Source organism: Crinia signifera, chromosome 7, assembly GCF_055691185.1.
Source record: "Crinia signifera chromosome 7, ASM5569118v1, whole genome shotgun sequence".
NCBI classification, from domain to species: Eukaryota; Metazoa; Chordata; class Amphibia; order Anura; family Myobatrachidae; genus Crinia; species Crinia signifera.
This window is the reverse complement of record NC_139223.1, coordinates 195,625,258-195,650,675: the sequence shown is the minus strand read 5'-3', so window position 1 is coordinate 195,650,675 and position 25,418 is coordinate 195,625,258. Positions and strand designations below refer to the sequence as shown.

Here is a 25,418-nt window from a genome sequence, read left to right as displayed (position 1 = left end):
CGATTCTATTTGTAATTGTACAATCACCCTGATGGGTGCTTACAATGTTAAATGCACCGCCACCACCCCCACTATCAACGCCAACCCGAAGCGTGGCGAGCCCGCGAGGGGCGGCGGTACACGTCCTCCGACCTTTTCATACCCCCACTATCCACATCGGCGTGGAGTTGATTTTAGATAGTGTGGCGAGCGCAGCGAGCCACCGAGCCCGAAGCGTGGCGAACCCCGCGAGGGGATGCGGAATACATGTAAAGTAATCCGCGTCCGCTCGCCACACTATCTAAAATCAACTCCACGCCGATGTGGATAGTGGGGGTATGAAAAGGTCGGAGGACGCGTACCGCTGCGCTCGCCACGCTTCGGGTTGGCGTTGATAGTTGGGGTGGCGTTAACAATCACATTGCATCGCATGCCACTTGCTGGCATGCGTTGCTATGCGATATTTAATTGTACAATCAGGGGCATTTTCCCAAAAATCACATCGCATACCATCGCATAGTACCTGGGGGTGTGCAAGGATGGAACAACATGCAAATCAGCAGGAAATGGCCAAAAATCAACAACAAAAAAAATCGGCCGAAAATCGGACGCAAAATCGCATCGCAGATCAAATCGGCCAAAAAATCATCAGAAAATCGTCCACAAATCGGATGCGATATCAGATGCGATTTAGATGAAATCAAGCGCCGTGATAATACACAAGTACCATTCATTTTAGAACACGCCTATTCATGAATAGATACATTCCTATGACATGTATATAGCACAGATTTTAGTACACTATATAAATATTGGCTCCAAGGAAGCAGTTAGGCCGGTTTCACACACTCCGGCTCCTGCCGGACGGTGAAATCCCGCACGGCCAGGGAGCCGTGCCGCACACATTAGTTGTGAATGGACACTATTGTGTCCATTCACACGGGACGGCCACGGCCCGGCCGCACGGCTGCAGCCGGATCCCGCCTCTGGAAGCGACGGCTGCCGGGTTGTGGCCATCCCCTCCATGATAAACTACTGTGTGCGGCACGGCTCCCTGGCTGTGCGGGATTTCACCGTCCCGGCAGGAGCCGGAGTGTGTGAAACCAGCTTTACATTGCAAATTTAAAAACGGATACATTTTATACATTTAATCTTGCACAAGATTGAACCAGTTCACCTACAAGAGAATTCACTAGATCACCACCAAAAAGAGAAACAGAGGTGAGCAAATTTCACGGATCAGTTAAAAAAATGATATTGAGCATCATGCTTTGTAATGAATGTAATGGCATATGCATGAATACCGTGTCCAGCATCCATATGGAGGGAATCCTGACAGCTAAGTACACTTACCATCCCCCTGCCCCTCCATCTGTGATAGTGGGTTGTGTGCCCAGATGCAAAAAAAAATAATTTGGGCCCCCGCCTCCAACCCAAATTAACTATATGCAACAAGGCAGTGGGTGACTGGGAGAGGCAAAGTGTGACCAGGAGAAAGTGGGTGACCGGAAAAGTGACAGGGGCAGCAGTGGTCCCCTTAGCCCCCAATGTAGTGCACTGCTTGAACCAAAGGCAGTTCCACTGCTGCCCTCCATCCTAGCCACCCCCCCACTGCCCCCTGCAGCTTTAAGTTTCCCTGTAGTGACTAAATAAATAATACAGCGGCCCTTATATTTGGAAGACTAGAGAAATGAGACACGCAGGGCCAACATACCATTGTCCCATAGAGGAGTAAAACAGCAATGTGACGTTTTTGCAGTTTGTTCCATTACCTTTTTATTCACTACAATTTATTACTGTGGAGAATAGCTTTGCTTTGATGTGCTTGCTCTGACATTTTATACAAACAGATACGGATTGCAGACGTTACTTACAGAGACAAGATTTTCTTCAACAAATGATGTCAGCATATGTGAGCGTATAGTAACCATAATATCATGGAAATCCAGGGCAGAAATAATCCCACTTTTGTTTTTGTCCTTCTGTGCAAAGGCTTGTCGGGCATGTTCCTGCTGCAGCTCCTGAAATCCACAGTAAGATTCAACAGGTTAATTATTTTACAGTATATTACGTTTACTCAGGGTTCAACTGACAATCCACCAATATTTACCGTGAATTCAAGACCAGATACAAAATAAAGGGGGGCAGGGGACTATAGCTACAATAAACACACCCAGATGGCAATAGCCACACCCACACAGCACTAGCCACACCTCCTCCACCACCCCTCACAGTAGGCCCCTGTTGATTTGCAGTAACAGGCACATGTGGCCTTTTACACAGCCCTGTTTCTGTTACTTTGGCCATGCACACAGTATGCAGTGCGAGATGCCTGGCGCAGGTTAGCAACCAGGTACTAAGCAATCGTACTAGCCTTGGGCGTATTGACAAACATTTGTCTTCGTGGCAAGGCAAATTGACTAGGATGCACCAGGAGACTGTTGATGCATTTCATATATGCAACTTGAATATAGAGCTTGACGGTGTCCGTATAGGGAGCAGAACAGGGACCTGCTGCACTGAGAAGAGCAGTAATGATGTACGAGGACACTGGCACTAGGAGAATCTCACGGGACCTGCTGCACTGAGAAGAGCAGTAATGATGTACGAGGACACTGGCACTAGGAGACTCTCACGGGACCTGCTGCACTGAGAAGAGCAGTAATGATGTACGAGGACACTGGCACTAGGAGACTCTCACGGGACCTGCTGCACTGAGAAGAGCAGTAATGATGTACGAGGACACTGGCACTAGGAGAATCTCACGGGACCTGCTGCATTGAGAAGAGCAGTAATGATGTACGAGGACACTGGCACTAGGAGAATCTCACGGGACCTGCTGCACTGAGAAGAGCAGTAATGATGTACGAGGACACTGGCACTAGGAGACTCTCACGGGACCTGCTGCACTGAGAAGAGCAGTAATGATGTACGAGGACACTGGCACTAGGAGACTCTCACGGGACCTACTGCACTGAGAAGAGCAGTAATGATGTACGAGGACACTGGCACTAGGAGACTCTCACGGGACCTGCTGCACTGAGAAGAGCAGTAATGATGTACGAGGACACTGGCACTAGGAGAATCTCACGGGACCTGCTGCACTGAGAAGAGCAGTAATGATGTACGAGGACACTGGCACTAGGAGACTCTCACGGGACCTGCTGCACTGAGAAGAGCAGTAATGATGTACGAGGACACTGGCACTAGGAGACTCTCACGGGACCTGCTGCACTGAGAAGAGCAGTAATGATGTACGAGGACACTGGCACTAGGAGACTCTCACGGGACCTACTGCACTGAGAAGAGCAGTAATGATGTACGAGGACACTGGCACTAGGAGACTCTCACGGGACCTGCTGCACTGAGAAGAGCAGTAATGATGTACGAGGACACTGGCACTAGGAGACTCTCACGGGACCTGCTGCACTGAGAAGAGCAGTAATGATGTACGAGGACACTGGCACTAGGAGAATCTCACGGGACCTGCTGCACTGAGAAGAGCAGTAATGATGTACGAGGACACTGGCACTAGGAGAATCTCACGGGACCTGCTGCACTGAGAAGAGCAGTAATGATGTACGAGGACACTGGCACTAGGAGACTCTCACGGGACCTACTGCACTGAGAAGAGCAGTAATGATGTACGAGGACACTGGCACTAGGAGACTCTCACGGGACCTGCTGCACTGAGAAGAGCAGTAATGATGTACGAGGACACTGGCACTAGGAGACTCTCACGGGACCTGCTGCACTGAGAAGAGCAGTAATGATGTACGAGGACACTGGCACTAGGAGACTCTCACGGGACCTGCTGCACTGAGAAGAGCAGTAATGATGTACGAGGACACTGGCACTAGGAGACTCTCACGGGACCTGCTGCACTGAGAAGAGCAGTAATGATGTACGAGGACACTGGCACTAGGAGAATCTCACGGGACCTGCTGCACTGAGAAGAGCAGTAATGATGTACGAGGACACTGGCACTAGGAGACTCTCACGGGACCTGCTGCACTGAGAAGAGCAGTAATGATGTACGAGGACACTGGCACTAGGAGACTCTCACGGGACCTGCTGCACTGAGAAGAGCAGTAATGATGTACGAGGACACTGGCACTAGGAGAATCTCACGGGACCTGCTGCACTGAGAAGAGCAGTAATGATGTACGAGGACACTGGCAAGCAGCAGACATACTGTAGCAATTTATTGTTTTATAAAATAACGTCACATACAGTATTACAATGGCCACCTATAGATAAGGGTGTGCGATACCCAAGTTTAATGCAGCTAAGCGCTTACGATACATAATTCTTGTTCATTCTCCTTATTTCTTTTACAGAATAGATTTATGTAATAAAAGTTCTATAAACTTGATGTTAGGGCGGGTATGGATAATTGGGTCACCAGCAAGTAAGTCGACAAGTGGGAAGGTGGACATGGGTTAGGTCTTTTGGTACTTATGAGTTATCCGGGCGCCCGATTTCTAAATCGGGTCGGATCGGGCACATCGCATCGCATCGCATGCGACCATCGGATGCGATGCGATGCGATGACCCGATTTTTCCATAGGAATCAATGTTAAAATGGACAGAGTCCATTTTAACATGGAATTCAATGGGAAAAAGGGGTCCTTTTCATACCCCTACTATCCAAGTGGGCATGGAGTTGGATATAAACCTGTGGCGAGCGTAGCGAGCCACCGAGCCCGAAGCGTGGCGAGCGTAGCGAGCCCCGCGAGGGGACACAGAATACCGTTCGCTCGCCACGCTTCGGGCTCGGTGGCTCGCTACGCTCGCCACAGGTTTATATCCAACTCCATGCCCACTTGGATAGTAGGGGTATGAAGAGGACCCCTTTTTCCCATTGAATTCCATGTTAAAATGGACTCTGTCCATTTTAACATTGATTCCTATGGAAAAATCGGGTCATCGCATCCGATGGTCGCATGCGATGCGATGCGATGCGATATCGTATCGCATCTGATTGTATGCCTTAACTTAAGGCATACAATCAAAAAATCGGGCGCCCGGATAACTCATAAGTACCGGTCTTTTTACCCGAATGTCGACACAGTCAACAAATACTACAACGTAGCACAGCATCCCCTCACATGGCTTGCTGTGCTCGCCATGCTTCGCTCGGCACTCTAGGGCAGTGATGGCTAACCTTGACACTCCTGCTGTTGTTGAACTACACATCCCAGCATGCCCTGCTACAGTTTTACTATTTGGCCATGCTAAAACTGATGCAGGGCATGCTGGGATGTGTAGTTTAACAACAGCCGGAGTGTCAATGTTAGCCATCACTGCCCTAGTAGTTGGTAGGGCATGAAATACTGCCTGTCGGCACATGTCTGCTCAAAAAGCTGTAAAAAACCTCATGTCGACCTTCCCCATTTCGACCTAATGACCCTGTCGACCTTCATTCATGTAGACCTTCCTGCATGTCGACCTACTTGCTGATGACCCAATGACTGTATCCAGTCAGGGCCTGGTTAAGGTTAAAACTATTAATATTATCATCATTATCAACTGGGGGAAAAAAACAGAAAACAAAGAATATAAAGCTGGGTACACACCAGAGAACGACAGAATATTATATTGTGCATCATTTGGTAGTTTTCTAATTAATGATCGGTAAGCTATAAAATGTAAAGTGCTAAACGTATTTAACGACATCCCCAGATTGAGCAGTATGTAGGGCCCAGCGAAAGACCCCCAGGAACACTCATGGGAGACGCCCCCCTGGAATTTCTCTTATCAGTGATTGGGGTTTCTACTAAACACAAAAAGTAGCAGTTGTAGCATCAGAAAGTTTCTGTATTCTTCTTTCCTCAGATCTGTTAGACATGGGGAAACAATGGCTTTAGCCACTCAACTGGCTAATATTTTTTCCAAAAATGTACCCAAATTGTTGCATTTTTTTTTGTTAACAAATTATGTTAATGGCTATTTACACCGGACTCAATTTTAAAATCAACAAATATGCATTATAATAAAATTACGATTAACTAGTTAAAAGCCCATCAAAATGATAACTTCTGCAATGTACTTTCACTTTGAGCTGTAACTGTTTTCAGGCCACAAACTCTCCTCCCCCCATCCCCTCTAGTCAGATCGCTAAGAAATTAGGCAAAAATTGCTGTGTGTACCGGCCTCAATAGAGAGGATGTGTTCTCATAAGCCTACAGTAGCGTCTAAATTGTGTGTCTTACTTCCAAACATGAATCTGGTCCTATAAGTGGAAATAAAGCAAAAAAACAAGCAACTGTTCAAAGCCATTTTGCACTGCAGTTGGGGGCAGATAAAAAAAATGTGCGTGCTACATGCAAAAGCAGCCTGTATTTACTTACTCACAAACATGAATCAGGCCAATAAGTGTAATGGAGCGTATGGGCTGCAGCTTTTACCACACAGATATTAATTTTAAACACAAAGTACAATATGAAATACAATGAAACTTGGCATACGATAAAGCCATGCCTGTGCATTATCGTACTTCATATACAGTGTCAGGCTTAGCCGCACACAGATGTATACATGTTGAAATGTAAAATGATCACTTAACTCATGCAAATTATTTTGTTGTTATCGGTGGTTTTATTTATGCAAATAAGATGCAAATTTAGAGCAAAAAAAATACACTATGTGCAGCCAAGGGCCCCAGTATCCAGTGCGAGCCGAGAGGGGCTAAGGGGGATATGCAATCACCGGCGAGCAACTACCGGAGGGGATATGGTCACCGGGCCCTATTCAATGCGGTCTTCCTCGACAGCATTGAGCAGGGGATCTCGCAGAACGAGCCCGACTTCACAAGAAGTCGGGCTCGTTCTGCCGAGAATGGCCGGGAATTGCCGAGCACATGGCTGCAGCTCGACTATTCCCAGACACTTCTCGCGGCCACGCCCCCTCCTCGCATTGAATCCCGCCTGCTTGTTCTCGGTCGAGCTGACCAAGAACGGGACTGGGTCACGGCTGTTGAGCCAGCTCGACAGACGTGGCCCCCAGATTGAATATCCCCTAATTGTCGCAACTTGAGCGCCAGTGTATGAGGACACATCTGTATTATTCCAAATACAAAGTTTCACATTTGAAGTAAATGAAACATAATCACCCCCTTAACTTTAATGCTGGGTAATTATAATACCCCTACCCCCCCCCCACCCCCACCCAAGACATCACAAAAAAAATCCTACATAATGCATCACACCTCAGAAGAAATAGGGGGGGGGGGGGGGATTGTGAGTGTGTAGAAGTTGCTTCCCTTACCTTCATTCCCACTTAGATAAGGCCGAGAAGAATAGCTAGATGGAGCTTCCGCACCATAGCCCCCCACCAAGTATATTTGATTTGAATCAAACTATGGCGTTCAATAGAGATTTACAAATAAATAAGCAGAATATATGTAAGCAAAAAATATATAAAAATGCTACTTTTATTTGAAAAATTCATTTATAAACTACTGAAATCCTTCTGGCATGCTGGAACGTCCTTGCACCAGTCTTAGCACTACAAAGGAAGCCAACTGTGAGCACCAGCAGCTAAGTGCACTGGGGAAAACGATATGGGGAAGGAGGACCAACGTCAGGGCTTATGGTTGACACTGCACTTACACTAAGAGGGCACAGCAGCATGAAACTGACAGAACCGCATTGTGCGGCTGCACCGTGGCTGACAGCTTGGCCTACTGTACCTTGCTTGCTCTGCAGCCATTAGCTTTCATGTTATATTTTACAAATAAACAGATGTCCAAAGTGGCAAAAGCAGCACAATAAATATAGCATGCTGTAGGTTAACATTTTACATGAAACTATTTTTATTGCTGTGTAAAAAGCACAGGAAAAGCTTCTCTAACAACCTTTCCAATCAGGTACGAGCAGCCCAATATCTGACCTGTAAGAACTCCGTAAACTCCAAGTAAGAAAGATGCTTTTTCCGGTTGTGCCCGAAGTGGAGCCGGATAAATTCACAATCCCAGTTGAAAGGTATATGATGGTGAATCATGGTCTGTCCGAATATTTCCTTAACGTTCTCTTAGAAGGAAAAAATAAAGCAAAAACAAAATCATATTTTGACTTCACAGTTAATAGGCGGATTAACCCATTCTCTGCTATGGAGTACAGCAGTGTAACAATTGCACATGATCCCAAGCCATCATCCAAGCAGCATATTGCATTAGATCAGCACTGCAGGATTCATGCCTTATGCCTGTGTATAGAAGTAACCAGGCTTCCCTAAATATTCCTGTAATACGGCTGGTGCTCACACTGCAATCCAAGACAAACTGGTTCCAGTTGATAGGTCTACAGCTGGCCAAACCAGTCCTCAAGATCTACCAACAGCCCACGTTTTCCAGACAACCTAACCTATGCCCAGGTGTAAGCCATTACCAACTGTCACATTTCCAAACATGTGCTGCATTCATTGCTAACTGACACATTCTACAGATCCACAGGTGATCTGAACACATGAACTGTTGTTGGATCTTGAGGATCAGTTTGGCCAACCCAGGTGTACAGTGTCTAGATAGAAAGTCAATAGGTCTACCACAAAAGGTCTAAATGCGATAGGTCGACGGGGTCAAAAGTTAGACACATAAGGTCAATATTATTTTTCATTATTTATTTCATTTTTTTAAACTGGCTTCTTCTTACTTCACCATCCATAACGGCATAGAGACGATAATAGAGCCCGAAGCATGGAGAGGGAAGAGAGCCATGCAAGGGTACGCAGTACACTAATTGGGGGTCTCTGTTGACATGGACACCAAAATATTCAAAAAACTCATGTCGATCTTTTCAGGTGTCTACCTTTACCGTGTTGACTTTTTGAACCCGACGACCTATTGACCGTCTAGCTAGACCAGGTCTATTTAATAATCTGTAACTAGTAGAAAGAGGGTTCAATATATAAATTACTGCCCAATCAGGTCGTCTTATGAAACCCAAGAGTAAAGGACTGAATGAGCCAAAAACATTTTGGGGGTGTTTGACCAATACGGTCATGAACTGATACCCAGATATACCAGAGCCGTGAGTGACCGGACATCTGTCTAATGATTGGTAGGAAGTACTAACCACTATGTAATGTACGGACTCAGACCTGCGTCTATTCACAGCCTAACGAGCAAGTAAACGCAGGTACCCATAAATCCATAGGGGTGTTAGGAAACATTAATGTGGGCTAGTGAAAATATGCTGTATGTATGGATTAATAATATTACATATCAAAAAATATTTACGTAGAATACTATTTTGTTTGCAAAACAGGAATCCTGCAGTGCTAAAATCAGGTGCAAGCGAAGAAACAAATACCACAGTTGTCTTTAGGATTTGTGGCTTTTAAAATTCTATGATCAAATATGTAAAAATCTGCCCTATATATAACGCTGGCCTCCTAGCAGCTGATGGCGGGTTCAGTGCTTTGTTACATGGAATTGGAATGTTAGCAGATAAACAGATGATTGTGAATAAATTACCAGAGATACCAGATAAAGTACAGCAGATTCTCTCATTCGTGAACTGAATTATGGAATGATTCCGCAGAATTCTTGTACATAACAAATTAATTATTAATTAAGTTACAGAAAGACCATCTTCCATATAGTATTTATTAGAAGATTATATATATATATATATATATATATATATATATATATATATATATATATATATATATATATATATATATATATATATATATATATATATATATATATATATATATATATATATATATATATATATATATATATATATATATATATATGCGCGCTGGAGGTATACGAGTCACTTTGCCTACCACACTCGGTGGAGATCACAATCATTAATTCAACAGTCGCACTGTGCAAGCCCAGGAGGTGCGGTTGGGATGCTCTGAACCAAACGGGGAAAACAAAAAAAATGCAGCAACAATAAAAAACATTCATGAAATATATAATTATTTTTATGCTGATGTTCAGGTACTTGGGGACAGTTTGCCAAGAAGAGCGTCTGCAGTAATCACTGCACGTGGTTGACCACCAATAACATCTCATTGATCTGTTTGCGGTCAGTGTCCAATCACTTGTCTACACAGTTTAGATATAATACAGACAAGCAGAAAAACAGATCGGCGAAGGGTGGACATGAAAATGGAATAGGTTACAGTCTTCAATCCCATCATGCATCCATGGATGCGCAGGAGTTTAAGTCAGGCATGAAACTGGCAACACATACTGTATAGCCATACTTAGTGGGGTATTCAATGCAGGATACCGACTGTCAGAGCGTCCACGCAGTCGGAATCCTGGGCCGTTTTCGCTCAGCTTGACTGTAACTGGACAGTTGGAATTCAATGCCCCCCCCCCTCCCCTTTGAATATTTGAAAGTGGGCGTGTCGGCAAAAACGGGCTTGAAGTCAACAATCCGTGATCGTTTTCCGACAAAAAAGATCCGTCTGGTTAGGAATAGGAGGAAATAGCGGCCAAGATTGAATACCCACTTAGATGACATTGTCATGTCAGAAAATATACATTTTTTTACTTCGCTTAGACCACGGGTGTCAAACACAAGGCCCGCGGGCCAAATCCGGCCCGACAGACCTCGTCATGTGGCCCGCGCAGCCGCCGCCAGCCTTCACCTTTTATTCTCTTTTTTGTGATATTTTTTAAGAGCTTTTTTTTGCAATGCCGGCGGCCATATTCCTGTGGTCTTTTAAGATGTCTGCGGCCACAGGAACATGGCCGCCGGCCTCCACGGCTACGTGGAGGAGGGCCCGGCAGCCTGTTCCCTCTTATCGAGGCAGTGGCAGATGCTGGGTGGGGACGTCATGACAATGACGCCTCCCACCCACGCTGCTGCAGAGAGGAAGGAAGGAAGGCCGAGTCGGGGGGCCGCAGCAGGACATGCCGCGGCGCAGAGAGTGGAATTGAAATTACTGGAGCCGCAGCAGCAGCAGCAGTAAAGGAGCCTGAGGGATAAAATACAGTAAGTTACATAAAAAAACAATATATCTGGTGGTGGTGTCATGGCATTACTTTTATATTATACAGGGGGAGCAGCCTGTGGTGTCATTATTATTGTACAGGGGGAGCAGCTTGTGGTGTCATGGCATTATGCCATGACACCACAGGCTGCTCCCCCTGTATAATAATAATGCCATGACACCACAGGCTGCTCCCCCTGTATAATATAAAACTAATGCCATGACACCACAGGCTGCTCCCTCTGTATAATAATAATGCAATGACACCACAGGCTGCTCCCCCTGTATAATAATTTGTGTCATGGCAGTACTATTGTTATATTATACAGCGGGAGCAGCCTGTGCTGTCATTGCATTATTATTATACAGCGGGAGCAGCCTGTGGTGTCATTGCATTATTATTATACAGCGGGAGCAGCCTGTGGTGTCATTGCATTATTATTATACAGCGGCCCTTTGAGGGTGACCAAACTGCTGATGCGGCCCCCGATGAATTTGAGTTTGACACCCCTGGCTTAGACCAAGCATGTCCAAACTGTGGCCCTCCAGCTACACATCTACACATCCCAGCATGCCTAGCCATAGTTTTAGTATTCCGGAATAGCAAAATTGGGGCAAGGCATGATGGGACTTGTAGTTTTGCAACAGCTGGAGGGCCATACTTTTGACATACCTGGCTTAGACAATGGGGTATGGGTCTTGGCCAGGGGTGAAAATGTGCCGGTTTTACTCCAAGAGACACTGGTAGTAAATACACTCGAGTATTTGGTGGTCGGGACCAAAACTCAAATTAGTGTCCACCACTCATTATGCCCTTCAGTTCACATTCTGATGTAGGAGTGGAGAACCCGCAAGTGATCCACCTCCTAACAGGCACATACAACAAACCGTGACGGAACCCTCCATGGCCACTCTAAGCGCAAGGAGTCGGAATCACAGTTAAAACAGAGGCAGATAGAACATTTTCATTATGCATGAATAGCAGTAAGTAATCAAAACCTATTTGCAGGGATGAAAGAAAACTGCGGCTACGTCCAATTGGATATAAGCCCCAATAGGTCTAAAATAGCATGTTCTGAGCCAGGCCGTAAGACTACACGCTATTGTAACCATATAATTGTGCTCCAATTGGCTCCTTTCTGTTCAATACTGTTGCATTCAAATGCTTGGGTCACTATTATCGGTCTTAGGGGGGAGGAGATGTGCCTAGCCTTGAAAAGTGATAAAGTGAAGAGTGATAAATTACCAACCAACCAGATCCTGTCCTTTTTCAAACACAGGGGTAGATGTAAGAAGTATTGGGGGAGAAGTGGCATCAGCTCCATTATGTGTGCTGATAACCACAGCAGGAACATGGGCTTTGGGCTGCATAGAAGTGCACATGGCCAGTGAGCCGGCTGGGAGGAAAGACACTGCACATCGGTGCTAAACTGATGCATTGTGGGGAGCTGGTCAGCGATTACCGGATGGAGGTGGAGGTGTTTTCACTCCCCCACTTTGGGATCCGGGAGGTTAATACATTTCAGTGTTGCAGCTTTGCCTAGGTAAAGAGGCATAGCGGGAAGTGTTATACCCACACAATAGGTGCAGGTATAATACATCTCCCCCACTGCCTGTATCATGGCAGTTAGGAGCTGATTGGCTGGTACTTTATGACTTAACACATTTCAAGGATTAATCTGGCCACACCCCTAAATATGTATGGTCTGATCTGGCTGGTTAGAACAAAAATCTGGTAATTTATGAGAGCCAATGACAGCTGTCCATTTCCTTTGAAATGCTGGAAAACTGACAAAAACTGTCAGTCGGTAATTACCAGATTTTTGGTCCAACCAGTCAGATTGGAATAAATCTTTAGGTGTATGTACGATGACTCCACACCAGGGCACCGTAGGATGCTTTGACACGGACACATCAATTTAGCACATAGGAACCAGGTGGAATGGAAAGTGGCACTGCCTGAGGGAAATCATTGGGTTGACGGTGATGAGCCTATGGGTGGTTTTCATCCGGCTCTATATTATTACACAGCACCCAGTCCGTTACACACACTGCTCCTGGTAGGAGCAGAAGAATCCCATTGTCTTCGGCTTCCACTGAACGCAAGTAAACAATTTACCCGCACTGGTTCTTCAACTAACAAAATGATGCTGCTTTCCCACTGCAGACCCGTTTTAAGTTACAGGTAATCTTAAACGGTATTTAGCATTCCCACTGCAGCAGATTACAGTTTTAAATGCCATTTAAGTACCATTCCCATTGCAGGTAAAACGTTTTAGCTCTTCAAAACGTTTTTACAGCACAAATGAGTGCCTGTGACTTTAATGGGCTTTTCAGGGTTGTGGGGAGTGTCACAACACAGGCAACAACTAATCGCTTGAATTGTAGCCTGTTTACATTAAGAATACCTTTTAAGATGCATTCCCATTGCCTCTTAAATGGTAGATTACCGTTTAAAACACTGCTTTGAAAACGGGTTGAAATACCGTTTAACTTTAAACGGTATTTCAACTCTGGCGCTTTCCCACTGCAGCCTTAAACTGTATTTTGCCCTCAAAAATCGGCAATATACCGTTTTAAGGCTGCAGTGGGAAAGGGGCATGAGAGTCAGCATACCAAACACAAACAACAAAACAATGGGCCTGATTCACATTGGCTCGATAAGCAGCGTACATTCACTCCGTACCAAGCTGTTACATGCCACCCGCTGGGTGAGTACACTCACCCCCCTTTCCCAGCTGCATGCAAACTGATGTGTACACTCACACATCCATTCGCATGTACAGGAGGGTAACAAAAAAAAATAATTCGATGGTCAGATAATTAGCCCATTCACAAATAGTCAATGCTGACTTTTTTTGGTACTTGTTCCCTAGCACGGCGCCCACTACTCAATTTACGTAGAGGGCTATTCAGGGTAAGGAAACCGCATCGCATGCCATTAGTGGCATGAGATGCGATGTGATTTTTTATCGCATAATATCTTTTAATAGGATGCCCCCCCCACACTATCCACGCCACCCTGAAGCGTGGCGAGCGCAGCGAGTCCCGCGAGGGGCAGCAGAACGCGTCCTCCGACTTTTTCATTACCCCACTATTCACGTCGGCGTGGAGTTGATTTTAGGAGGGGACGCGGAATCCATGTAAAGTAATCCGCGTCCGCTCGCCACGCTTTGGGCTCGGTAGCTCGCCACACTATATAAAATCAACTCCACGCCGACGTGGATAGTGGGGTAATGAAAAAGTCGGAGGACGCGTTCCGCCGCCACTCACCACACTTCGGGGTGGCGTGGATAGTGGGGGGTGCGTTAGACATATCACAAAAAAAAAATCGTATCAAATTGCATTACATACAATACGATTTCCTTGCGGTGCCGTACGTACAAAGTCTGGGCGCCGTGCTAGGAAACAAGTACCTTTTTTATGAATGACTGGACAAGGACAGGGCAGGCGGCTAACGTCCTCTGAAGTCACCCGCCAGCCCCAAACAGGCATCTGCCTGAAGGGAACGACCAGAGTTTTCATAGGGATGCCCTTAAAACGATGCTCCAGGTCATTGTCCCTCGCCAGCCGCCCCCCTCCCTCCCTGTACAAATGCCTTGGTGCATGGTGCATGTGATGCAGGCCGAATATGTTCACACAGCGGCCCTGCGCATGTGAATATTGATATATATGCGTGTGCAGAGCAGCAACATCGCATTTGTATGAATCAACCTGAAATCAGGCCCTATATTCTTTCCAAAATAAAATCTATTTTTCTTAATAGATCTAAAAAACCACGTTCTGCATTATTACCAAACCGTTGTACGATACTTACCGAATGTTACCTCCGCAGAGCCGCTCTTATCAAATAACTGATAAGCCACAATGAACATCGCATCAGGGGCACACAGCACGGACTCGAATGCCAGAAACTCTTGGAAGGAGATCAACCTGCGGATAACAAAACAAATACACTTTGCCAGAGACATGAGAGATCACATAGACAAGCAGAGGTCTCGAGTTAACAAAACGGTACATTCTGTAAACATTTACTGTGTTATTATCTGGCCGGCCATCTCTGCACTTGTTCACATTTTACTTAATGCATACTGTAGTGTGTTATCTTGTGTCAAACCCTGCATGTGTTGATGGAGATTTAAGCCGATTGAGTTGCGGGCAGGGGGAAGCAGAGGGGCTGAAAGGCTAATGTACTGCTCAGGTAACACGGTATGCCTATTTCCGCTTACATTATGCCGGCTGCCCTAACTGATGGCGCGGATTGCAACCTGAAACATTGATGGCTTTGTGACCGCGCTTTGAAAGTGTGGAATGATTGGAGGTGTCGCTCCTAGAAATATGTAATCTACAGTATATGAAAGTATGGACGGATGCTGAAAACATCCATGGAACTGGGCTACGTTTTGCAAGGAAGATTCATTTTAAAAGACAATTAACTAAAAAAAAAAAAAAAAAAAAGTCATAGTTTGTCAGTTCTTTTCATAAACCAGCTATTGTTGTCTGAAAGGTTGTAAACATGTATGCATTCAAGTCCTATGGATTCAGACAACAAGAAGAAAAACGGTTAATGATGCTGAATTCTATTCATAAAACTGATAACAGCAGCCAGATGCTAACACACAGTAATGTAAAAAAAAGAAAAGAAAAAGCAGCTGAAGATAACAATAACAGCACATAAACATTTTTCACAAATAATAAGAACCATATATGGCTACCCAAGCACATCTCCTTTATGTGGCAACTAGTCAAAAGTCTATGAAAATGACGGCTCCTGCAGTGTACTTTCACTTTGAACTGTGACAGATGTAATTTTCCACCCCAGCCCCAGTCCCTATCTGCCCCTACCTCCAATGTCTCATTACAGCTTCTTTCCCTCTATATCCAGCAAGTTTGAAACCGATCAGTGTCCCTGCAAAAATTTCTTTCACTTTCTGTTATAGCATCTTTTAGCACACAAAGGAGATATTTGGTCTGTTGAGTGGCTTAGCATTACTGCCTCACAGCGCAGAGGTTCCCACCACGGTCTTAACTGTGCAGAGATTGTATATTCTCCCCGTGCTTGCATGGGTTTCCTCAGGGCAATCCGGTTTCCAAAAATATACCAGTAGGTTTTGGAGTAACATACACCTTTCCTCAGGAGCTGGAGGAAGGTGCATGTTACACCGAAACGTGCTGAGCCCACAGCAGTTTTGATTCCAGACCAGCACTTGGGAGAGGTCTCACACTATAACCGCCATCGTGGCGCCATTATTTACGAGGAGGCCTTGCTAAAGACACAGACACAAAGACGGACTGCCTTTATGATATGGTATTAAGCAAGGCTATTTTTCAGTAGGCTCCAGCTGGTACTGAGGCCCTTATTCTAGTTCACTCTTTCTGACAAAATATATTAGATGGACAAAACCATGTGCACTGCAGGCGAGGCAGGTGTTACTTGTGCAGAGATAATTAGATTTGGGTGGGGTTTTACACCTGCCTGACCTGCAGTGCTCATGGTTTTGTCCATCTAAGAAATATTTTGTCAGAAAGAGTGAACTAGAATAAGGGCCTCAGTTCCTGCTTTGGTTGGGGTGTGTTGAAACTGAAATCAAAATTGCCGTGTAAAAATAACGCAGCCAGTATTTACCCTGCACAGAAACAAAATAACTCCCACAAATCTAACTCTCTCTGCACATGTTACATCTGCCCCACCTGCAGTGCACATGGTTTTGCCCATTTTCCAAACAAAGTTGTACTGCGAATAAAGGCCCTTGTGCTTTTGTCTGACCAGCAATCCACTGGGAGATACCCATGCTGCCCTCAGACATCAGCGATCATTTGCCCTGCACTGACACGGTTTGAGGAAGCAGCGGCATTAATCCTACAGGCGTTAGCTGGAACCCCGGAGACAGTATATAGCCAGCGGCCAGACACAGAGGACCAGATTCCTGTCCACACACTACTCTACTCCTTAATATAAGGACACGCATATGCTCACTTCCACTACACTCGTAAAAAAGCCCAATCAAGGGGTACAGAAGAGAAAAAAGGTGGGGAACCCCTGCACTATTAAAAAAAAAAAAAAAAACCTCAATATCAGATAATAAAAAAAGGTATGGGGGCAGCGAGCCACCGAGTCTGAGGGGACACTGATTACTTTACATGTATTCCGCGTTCGCTCGCCAACGCTTCGGGCTCATATTTCGCGTCCGCTCGCCACGCTTTGGGCTCGGTGCGCTCACCACACGATCTAAAATCTACTCCACGCCGACGTGGATAGTGGGGGTATGAAACGGTCGGAGGACGCGTACCGCCGCCGCTCGCCACGCTTTGGGTTGGCGTTGATAGTGGGGGTGGCAATGGGGGTGCATTTAACATTGTAAGCACCCATCAGTGTGCTTCTACAATTAAAAATCGCATCGCATGCCAATTGCTGGCATGCGATATTACATTGTACAAGCACTCATGTTCATTTAATGGGAATATCGCATCGCACACCACTAAGTACGGTATGCGATGGGCGCCGTGCTAGGAAACAAGTACCAAGGCTTGTGTTGGGACTCCCAGAGAAAATAGATATATCTACAGAAACAAAACATGACTTAACCCTTTGAGTGCAAAGGGAATTTGACAAAATAGGTGTGAAAATTGCCAAGCAAACGTTTTTATTCATCATAATGACCTGTAATGTTACCTCATATAGGAAATATAATGTATTTTTACATTTAAAAAAAAAAAAAAAATATTTAACAAATGGGAGCGACGCTGGCATTTTTAGGGGATATTTTTTCAATAGCAAATTACATTATGAAGCATTTATCAAGTACTCATCTGTCAAACATATGGTCTCATGAGGGAAACATAATTACAGTAATAATATCTCAATTCTCACAGCCCAAATATGTGTGTCTGCAGAGGAAAGAATAAAGGAAATACCGAGACAGGAAAAGTTACGAGTATTGAGGAATATACTATTACACAGGAGCGATCAGCAAGCCACTAATCAATACACCTACTACAGTAGCTGTTGGAGTCAGGACCACTAGGTGCGTGTGCGGCTTCTATTGTTATATGTAATAAGTTACAGATTGTTACCAACAGTTCACAAATACATCTGCTTGCCACTAATGCCACAGATATTTTTTAGTTTTAAACACAAATGCTATGATGCACCTATCCTCAAATTGCGCCAAATATACCCATTTGGAACCCCACACAGACTTTACAATATTATACCGATACGTTATATAGCAATGACCTATTGCAACCAGTGGTGTAGCTAGGTGCCATGGCGCCCGGAGCAAGGGCATGTTTCGCGCCCCCCCAATTTGTAGTAGGTGAGGCTCCTGCGCAGTGAAAAGTGGGCACGGCCCAACATTATACCACGCAGCGTAATGCCCATTGCACATTTTTCAAACTTTGTAATACCAATTACACTTAAAGCCACAGCCATAATGCCAATTACACATAAGGCCACACATGATGCCTTTTACATACAGCCATAATGCCAATTACACATAAGGCCACACATGATGCCTTTTACATACAGCCATAATGCCAATTACACATAAGGCCACACATGATGCCTTTTACATACAATATAACACACCGTAATGCCCATCGCATACTAACACACCGCAATTCCCATCGCATACTATTTAACAAACCATAATGCCAATTACACATTTAACACATAAGTGTCACTTACCTACATTCTCGATGCCAGGGGCTTCATGCTCAATGCCAGGGGCTTCATGCTCAATGCCAGGGGCTTCATGCTCAATGCCAGGGGCTTCATGCTCAATGCCAGGGGCTTCATGCTCAATGCCAGGGGCTTCATGCTCAATGCCAGGGGCTTCATGCTCAATGCCAGGGGCTTCATGCTCAATGCCAGGGGCTTCATGCTCAATGCCAGGGGCTTCATGCTCAATGCCAAGGGGCTTCATGCTCAATGCCAAGGGGCTTCATGCTCAATGCCAAGGGGGACTGAAATTGCTCGCAGGGAGGGAAGGTGTGAGTAATTGATAGTGCAGAGCAGGGAAGGAGGGTGGGAGTAATAGTGCAGAGCAGGGAGGGAGGGTGGGAGTGATAGTGCAGAGCAGGGAGGGAGGGTGGGAGTGATAGTGCAGAGCAGGGAGGGTGGGAGTGATAGTGCAGAGCAGGGAGGGAGGGTGGGAGTGATAGTGCAAAGAAGGGAGGGAGGGTGGGAGTGATAGTGAAAAGCAGGGAGGGAGGGTGGGAGTGATAGTGAAAAGCAGGGAGGGAGGGTGGGAGTGATAGTGAAAAGCAGGGAGGGAGGGTGGGAGTGATAGTGAAAAGCAGGGAGGGAGGGTGGGAGTGATAGTGAAAAGCAGGGAGGGAGGGTGGGAGTGAGTGCACAGCAGGGAGGGAGGGTGGGAGTGAGTGCACAGCAGGGAGGGAGGGTGGGAGTGATAGTGCAGAGGAGGGAGGGTGGGAGTGAGGGTGGGAGTGATAGTGCGGAGTGAGGAGTAGTGTGGAGCCCCCCCAGCTGTCCAGGGCAGTGTGTAGTGGCACCCCCACCCCACCCACAGCCAGCAAAGCAGCAGTGGTGCAATCCTTGCACCCCCTCCCCCCTGTTGCCGGGCCTGCCCGCTCCCGGCTCCCCGCTGTGCACGATGCTGCTATTTAAAAGTCACATCTCCCGCTGGACTGCGCTAGCCAATAGGCGCTCGCGGTCCAGCAGCCACCAGTTGATTGGCTAGCGGTCCAGCGGGAGACGTGAATTTTAAATAGCACCACGTCTCCTGGACACAGTGGGGTGCTGGCGGGGGAGACCTACTGAGTTGGGCACTTGAGTGGGCTAGATGGCGATGCCGGCACGGCTCAGGCGCCATGATAGCTTCCGGCTCCTGGAGCTTGTGTTCCACCGGCACCGCCCTCGCTACACCTCTGATTGCAACAATACAGTGAGAATCAGATATTTTAATCCATGACAATGTACAGATTATGTTATACCTGTAGCCTAGAATTATTTTTTTATGAAGATCTGCATGAGGTCTCTGCATATTTGTTGTAATTCCAAATGAATTTAGGAATAGTTTCAGATGCATTTTATCAGCATTCATAAAAAGTATAGAGAGGAATGTCTTAAGAGTACAGTAGGCCCTGGGCAAAGCAATGCCGTGGGGCCCCTACTCACTTATTCAGGGGAACCAAATAAAAAGTCTGTTGCTGTCTCTCCACAGGTTTCCATACAGAGAAAGGCTGTCAGCATTGATTGGTGGATATCTCCAATCATTCACCAATCAGCACGCTTTCTGTCTGCTGGCTGAGAGGCTGCCTCTCCGCTCTGATAGTGTGACCACTACCCCACCCCTGCTTGAAGGCCCCTAGTTGTGGGGCCCTGGGCAGTGGTTAAGATGGCCCTGGGTATAGAAGCCCTTAACATACATTAATACTCAAAATCTGACTAAATCCGTCCATACATCAGAACAACCTGCATACGACTAGCACTTACGACCACTCTTTCGACCATAATGAGAGCCGATGGATGAGGCGTGCAGCACGTCTCATCTGTGGGCCGACCTCACGACCCGTGGGAGTGGGCATCGTGCAATCATGTGAACACAATCCATCGCACGACCAGCCAAGATTGGACAGTTGGGTCCAATCTTACCCTTAAGTGGGTGATTCAGAGGTGGGCACAATTAAAACAAACGACGCAAATGCCCAATGACCCATGCCATTTTGAAGGACATTCCTGGGCTGTGATTCGGGGGGGGGGGGGGGGGGGGTCTTAGACAGGGACATGACTGTTAGCTGCATCTTAGGAGGTAAGCGGTGGAATGAACACTATTAGGTACAGAATATATTCTCATCGAGGAAGGAAAACACTATAACTAGCCACTAGTGCAAAGCAAATTTGCAATCGCGGATCCATTTATCAGTCCCATCATTGATCATATTCACAGATAGATCAGAATTACTTTGGTAGGCTACGTAGCTGGAAACCAAATTAAATAATGACAAGGGAAATGTACATCAATACATTCAATTTATGCTGGGTACACACCAGAACGATTTGGCCTCAATCTCGACCTATTGTATGTAAATTGGGCATGTTTTGGCATGTTTTAGACCCGAATCCAATCCGATGCGCGTCCCCGTGGGTCGTTTGGTCATTTAGCAGATCCTACCTGCTACAGTCAACTGGGTACATATCGGAATCGGATCGGATGCAGATCGTCAGCAGATCATGTGCTCCAGCAGATCGTGCTACCATCGTATGGCCGTCTCACGATCTGCTCACGAACATGATCATTCTGGTGTGTAGCCTAGATTAGATAATGACCCAGATATTCTGTTATAATTGTGAGCTGCAGTTAAAAAGGGTGAGAATTGTTTTTTTTTTTTAAGATTACGGGGGGAAAAAGGCCATAATAAATTCCATTAACAATTTTAGTACATAATATAAAAGTGCATAGAATACAACGTTCCTTCAATTGGTGTCACTGTTTAAAAAAAAAAAATTGCCTCATCCTGTATTACCTAGTATGGTTATAGTTGTACCCAGTACTATTTTTCTGGAAAAATAGGTCCAGGAACTCCAGGTCTGGGGGTGGATCAATTAAATAAAAAATAATATATATAATAAAGAGAGGGAGGGAAAGATAGATGTATAGATTGTATTTAGAAACAAAGGCACTCACGGGTGACTTTAAAACTTATCTTATGGAAAGTACATTTTTAGTTCCTGATGATGTCATATTTAATTAGAGGTTCAGGAACTGAGTTCCTGCTGGTTCCTGCTGAAAAATAGCACTGGTTGTACCCTTTGAGTGCCAAAGTTGCTGTGAGAGATGTGCAAAATATCCACTAAAAATGACAGCGACTGGGTTGTGTTTTTTTTTTTTTGTGTGTGTGTTTTTTTATTTAACTAATCTTCAATTAATTGACTTCGGATCATTTTTCGACAATAACTAAAGGGATTCCTATTCCTCGACTACGGCCCTGGCATTTTTAGCGGATATTTTGATCACCTCTCACAGCAACGTTGGCACTCAAAGGGTTAATGCTTAGGTCTACCCTAAAATAAATTGTTATTGTAATATCATTCTAATATACGCTGCATTGTATATATTCTCTTATACAGTAGTGTTACAAAGCTTCAATAAAAAAAAAAAAATGTAATGATGATATTAATCTCACCCATCTTTGGTCGTGTCGGCGACTCCTCCTAGCAGCTCCACAGCCTTGGGATTGAAGTATGAATCATTGTGCAGTCCAAGGTATTTCTGCACAAAGTCAGACGGAGTCATGTAACGTTCCCCATCCTGCTCAACGCTGGCGTACTGGGAGAGAGAGGAAGGCAGAGCACAGATCAGCATAAGGAAGCGCAGAACACACAGAATTTATTGCAGCCAATACAGAGATCAGTAAAAGTATTAAAAAAGGAATTGTAGAGAAATACTTATGAATATTTATTAATGTAGTCACCAACATTTTCATATGATTTCTTAGGGATACTTTGCTGCAGAGACCGGGCTTCCTCATAGGGTATGTCTCATGCACTGTGGGACGGCCTTGCCCGTATCTCACGTTGTACACATTTGACAATAGTGCACTCTTTTTTTTTTTTTTATGAACTTTATTTAGACTTTCAAATACAATAACAGTTGTCAGTGTCCAAAATGTCAAATGTTGTAGCAGCAATTAAAAAAAATCATGGTGATCCCTGCTGTTCTATTTTAAGGGGCTGCAGGCCAATCCAAGCCTTGGACCGGGCTTTGAGGATGTTGGGGCAGAGCTTTTCTCCATGTCCCGACACTTACAGAAATGGAAAAGATATAAAGATTCCGTACTTATGTAGTATCTGGGCTGCCGATTTCTAAATCGGGTACATCGCATTGCATGCGACCATCGGATGCGATGACCCGATTTTTCCATAGGAATCAATGTTAAAATGGACTGAGTCCATTTTAACATGGAATTCAATGGTAAAAAGGGGTCCTTTTCATACCCCTACTATCCAAGTGGGCATGGAGTTGGACATAAACCTGTGGCGAGCGTAGCGAGCCACCGAGCCCGAAGCGTGGCGAGCGTAGCGAGCCCCGCAAGGGGACACAGAATACCGTCCCCTCGCGGGGCTCGCTTCGCTCGCCTCGCTACAGGTTTATATCCAACTCCATGCCCACTTGGATAGTAGGGGTATGAAAAGGACCCCTTTTTCCCATTGAATTCCATGTTAAAATGGACTCAGTCCATTTTAACATTGATTCCTATGGAAAAATCGGGTCATCGCATCCAATGGTCGCATGCGATGCGATGCGATATCGCATCGCATCGCATCTGATTGTATGCCTTAACTTAAGGCATACAAATCAAAAAATCGGCAGCCCAGATACTACATAAGTACCAAAGATTCTGTACCATCAATGGGGAGATTAAAAATTTGTCCTCCCCATTCATGGCAAAAGCATTTACAATGGAACATAAAAAAAAAATAAAAAAAAATCAATGGTCAATGTCCATCCCTAAAGAGAATCCAGCTGGGGCAAATGAGGTCAAGACCAGGAAACGGCAGAAAACAGAAGCTTGTGCAAGGCAAATATCTGAGAGACAGGTAAACTACATAGACCAATCATGAAACAGGAATAGTATTTCAGAAGACTAAAAAGGCCTCCAGTGATTTCCAAAAACATATTGAGAATTTGCATGGAAAGGGTAAGAGATGGTCAGCACCTGTAGTGGAAATCTAGGTTTTACTTAGCAACAATGTTCCTGATGGAAAAAAGAAAGCATATTACCGGCAGATGTGGGAGAATGGATGCGGCTGTGATCTTGTTTCCAGGTGTCCACTACCACCGGTGTTGCTCCGATTGTGCGGGAGCCGGTACTGGGAGCAGACACAATGGATCCAGGTGGCGGCCGGTCTGCTGGCGACCAGCGTGGCCCCGATCTTGAAGGAGCCGGGAGCTGGCACGGCTACAGAATGTTACTCACCCTCGGGCGTCCAGGATGGAAGGACGTCTCTCGCCGCACCCTTTGCCGCTATCACAATGGTCATGTGTTTGATTTTGGTCAGTCCGGCAGTAAATCAATCTAACACATGACCATTGTGATAGCAGCAAAAGGTGCGGCGAGAGACGTCCTTCCATCCTGGACACCCGGGTGTGAGTAACATTCTGTAGCCGCGTCAGCTCCCAGCGCCAGCTCCTTCAACATCGGAGCCACGCTGGTCGCCAGCAGACCGGCCTCCACCCGGATTCATTGTGTCTGCTCCCGGTACCGGCTCCCACACCATCGGAGCAACACCGGTGGTAGCGGACACCTGGAAACAAGATCACCACCGCATCCATTCTCCCACATCAGCCGGTAATATGCTTCCTTTTTTCCATCAGGAACATTGTTGCTAAGTAAAAACAGTTGTTACAACTGTAATCAAACCAAAGAGAACTGTTGTGTTATTACCATCCAATTGGGAACTTTTTATAGTAAATTGAAGCTTAATCGATATCTACAAAAATCTAAACACAGGCTTTAAGTGGTTACAGTCGGATGTTTAATAATAATTAATTTTTAATTGTATAAATGTATGTATTTGTATAGATTTGATTTTATTGTGCATTGACTGAATTTAATAATTATTGTGTAAAATAATAAATTAAAAGTTCAACACAGTGCGCTCTCTTTCTTTTTTGTAATTTATCTTGTTGCAAAGACTTATTATTCTTTCTATGGGAGCAGCAATCTGAGCTGTGGACTTGAGATATAGTTATTTCTGGAATTTTAATTAGAGATATTTGGTTAAGTTGCGCCTGATTTACCTATCTGGGTATATTTTTTTCTATCTTAGTAAATAAAGAGAAGTTTTTAAATGATGGGGTAAATTGAATGGAGTGGAGAAGTCGTCCATTGCAACCAATATGCTTCTAGCTAACATTTATGAAGTACATTCTATAAAATTATAGGTAGAAGCTGATTGGTTGGTATGGGCAAAAGACAATTTATTAAAGACAGCAATATAAATATTTCTTATCCTACCTGGGACCAGGTACAAGGGATAATAAACTAAAATAGGCATTGTTCTTCACTAGAGACAGAATACCTGGGACGTATGCAATTACCCGTGATCAATAACAGTGGGGCAATCCAATTATCCCAATATCTCCCCCCCCCCCCCCAGAGTCTACCACTTAAATAAAATAATCAAAAAAATCTATAAAAAAAAAAAAAAAAAGTGGGCACAATATTCAAGTAAATGGTCTCCTCCGCTGTGCACAGGTAATGAGTTCACATAAATCTGCAAATAATCGTGACACAAGTATCAGAGACAGCTAGCATGTAACAGTTTGCCGTCACAGATTTCTGTGTCATGAACGGAACTTGTTTTGTTCCCAGCAAGCATGACTCCACGCTCTGCAATCTGCCTGTGCTGATACCGCGTGCACCTGTTCTGCTCCTGCGGTGGGGAGCACCACCTCTGAATGGCAGGAACTTGGATATAATGACTTATGCGTTCTCTATACTTTCTG

General features: G+C 45.2%; 1 protein-coding gene across 1 annotated transcript in view; it reads right to left on the bottom strand.

The window, feature by feature from the left end:
* SLC25A12 (solute carrier family 25 member 12) overlaps positions 1–25,418 on the bottom strand; it is a 142,542-nt gene that overhangs the window by 74,361 nt on the left and 42,763 nt on the right. The window contains exons 3-6 of the mRNA XM_083154817.1: positions 22,093–22,235; positions 14,762–14,877; positions 7,873–8,012; positions 1,854–2,000 (exon numbers count right to left, since the gene is read on the bottom strand). Of these exons, the coding sequence (XP_083010943.1) occupies positions 1,854–2,000; positions 7,873–8,012; positions 14,762–14,877; positions 22,093–22,235 (546 nt within the window). The remainder of the gene's footprint in view (positions 1–1,853; positions 2,001–7,872; positions 8,013–14,761; positions 14,878–22,092; positions 22,236–25,418) is intronic.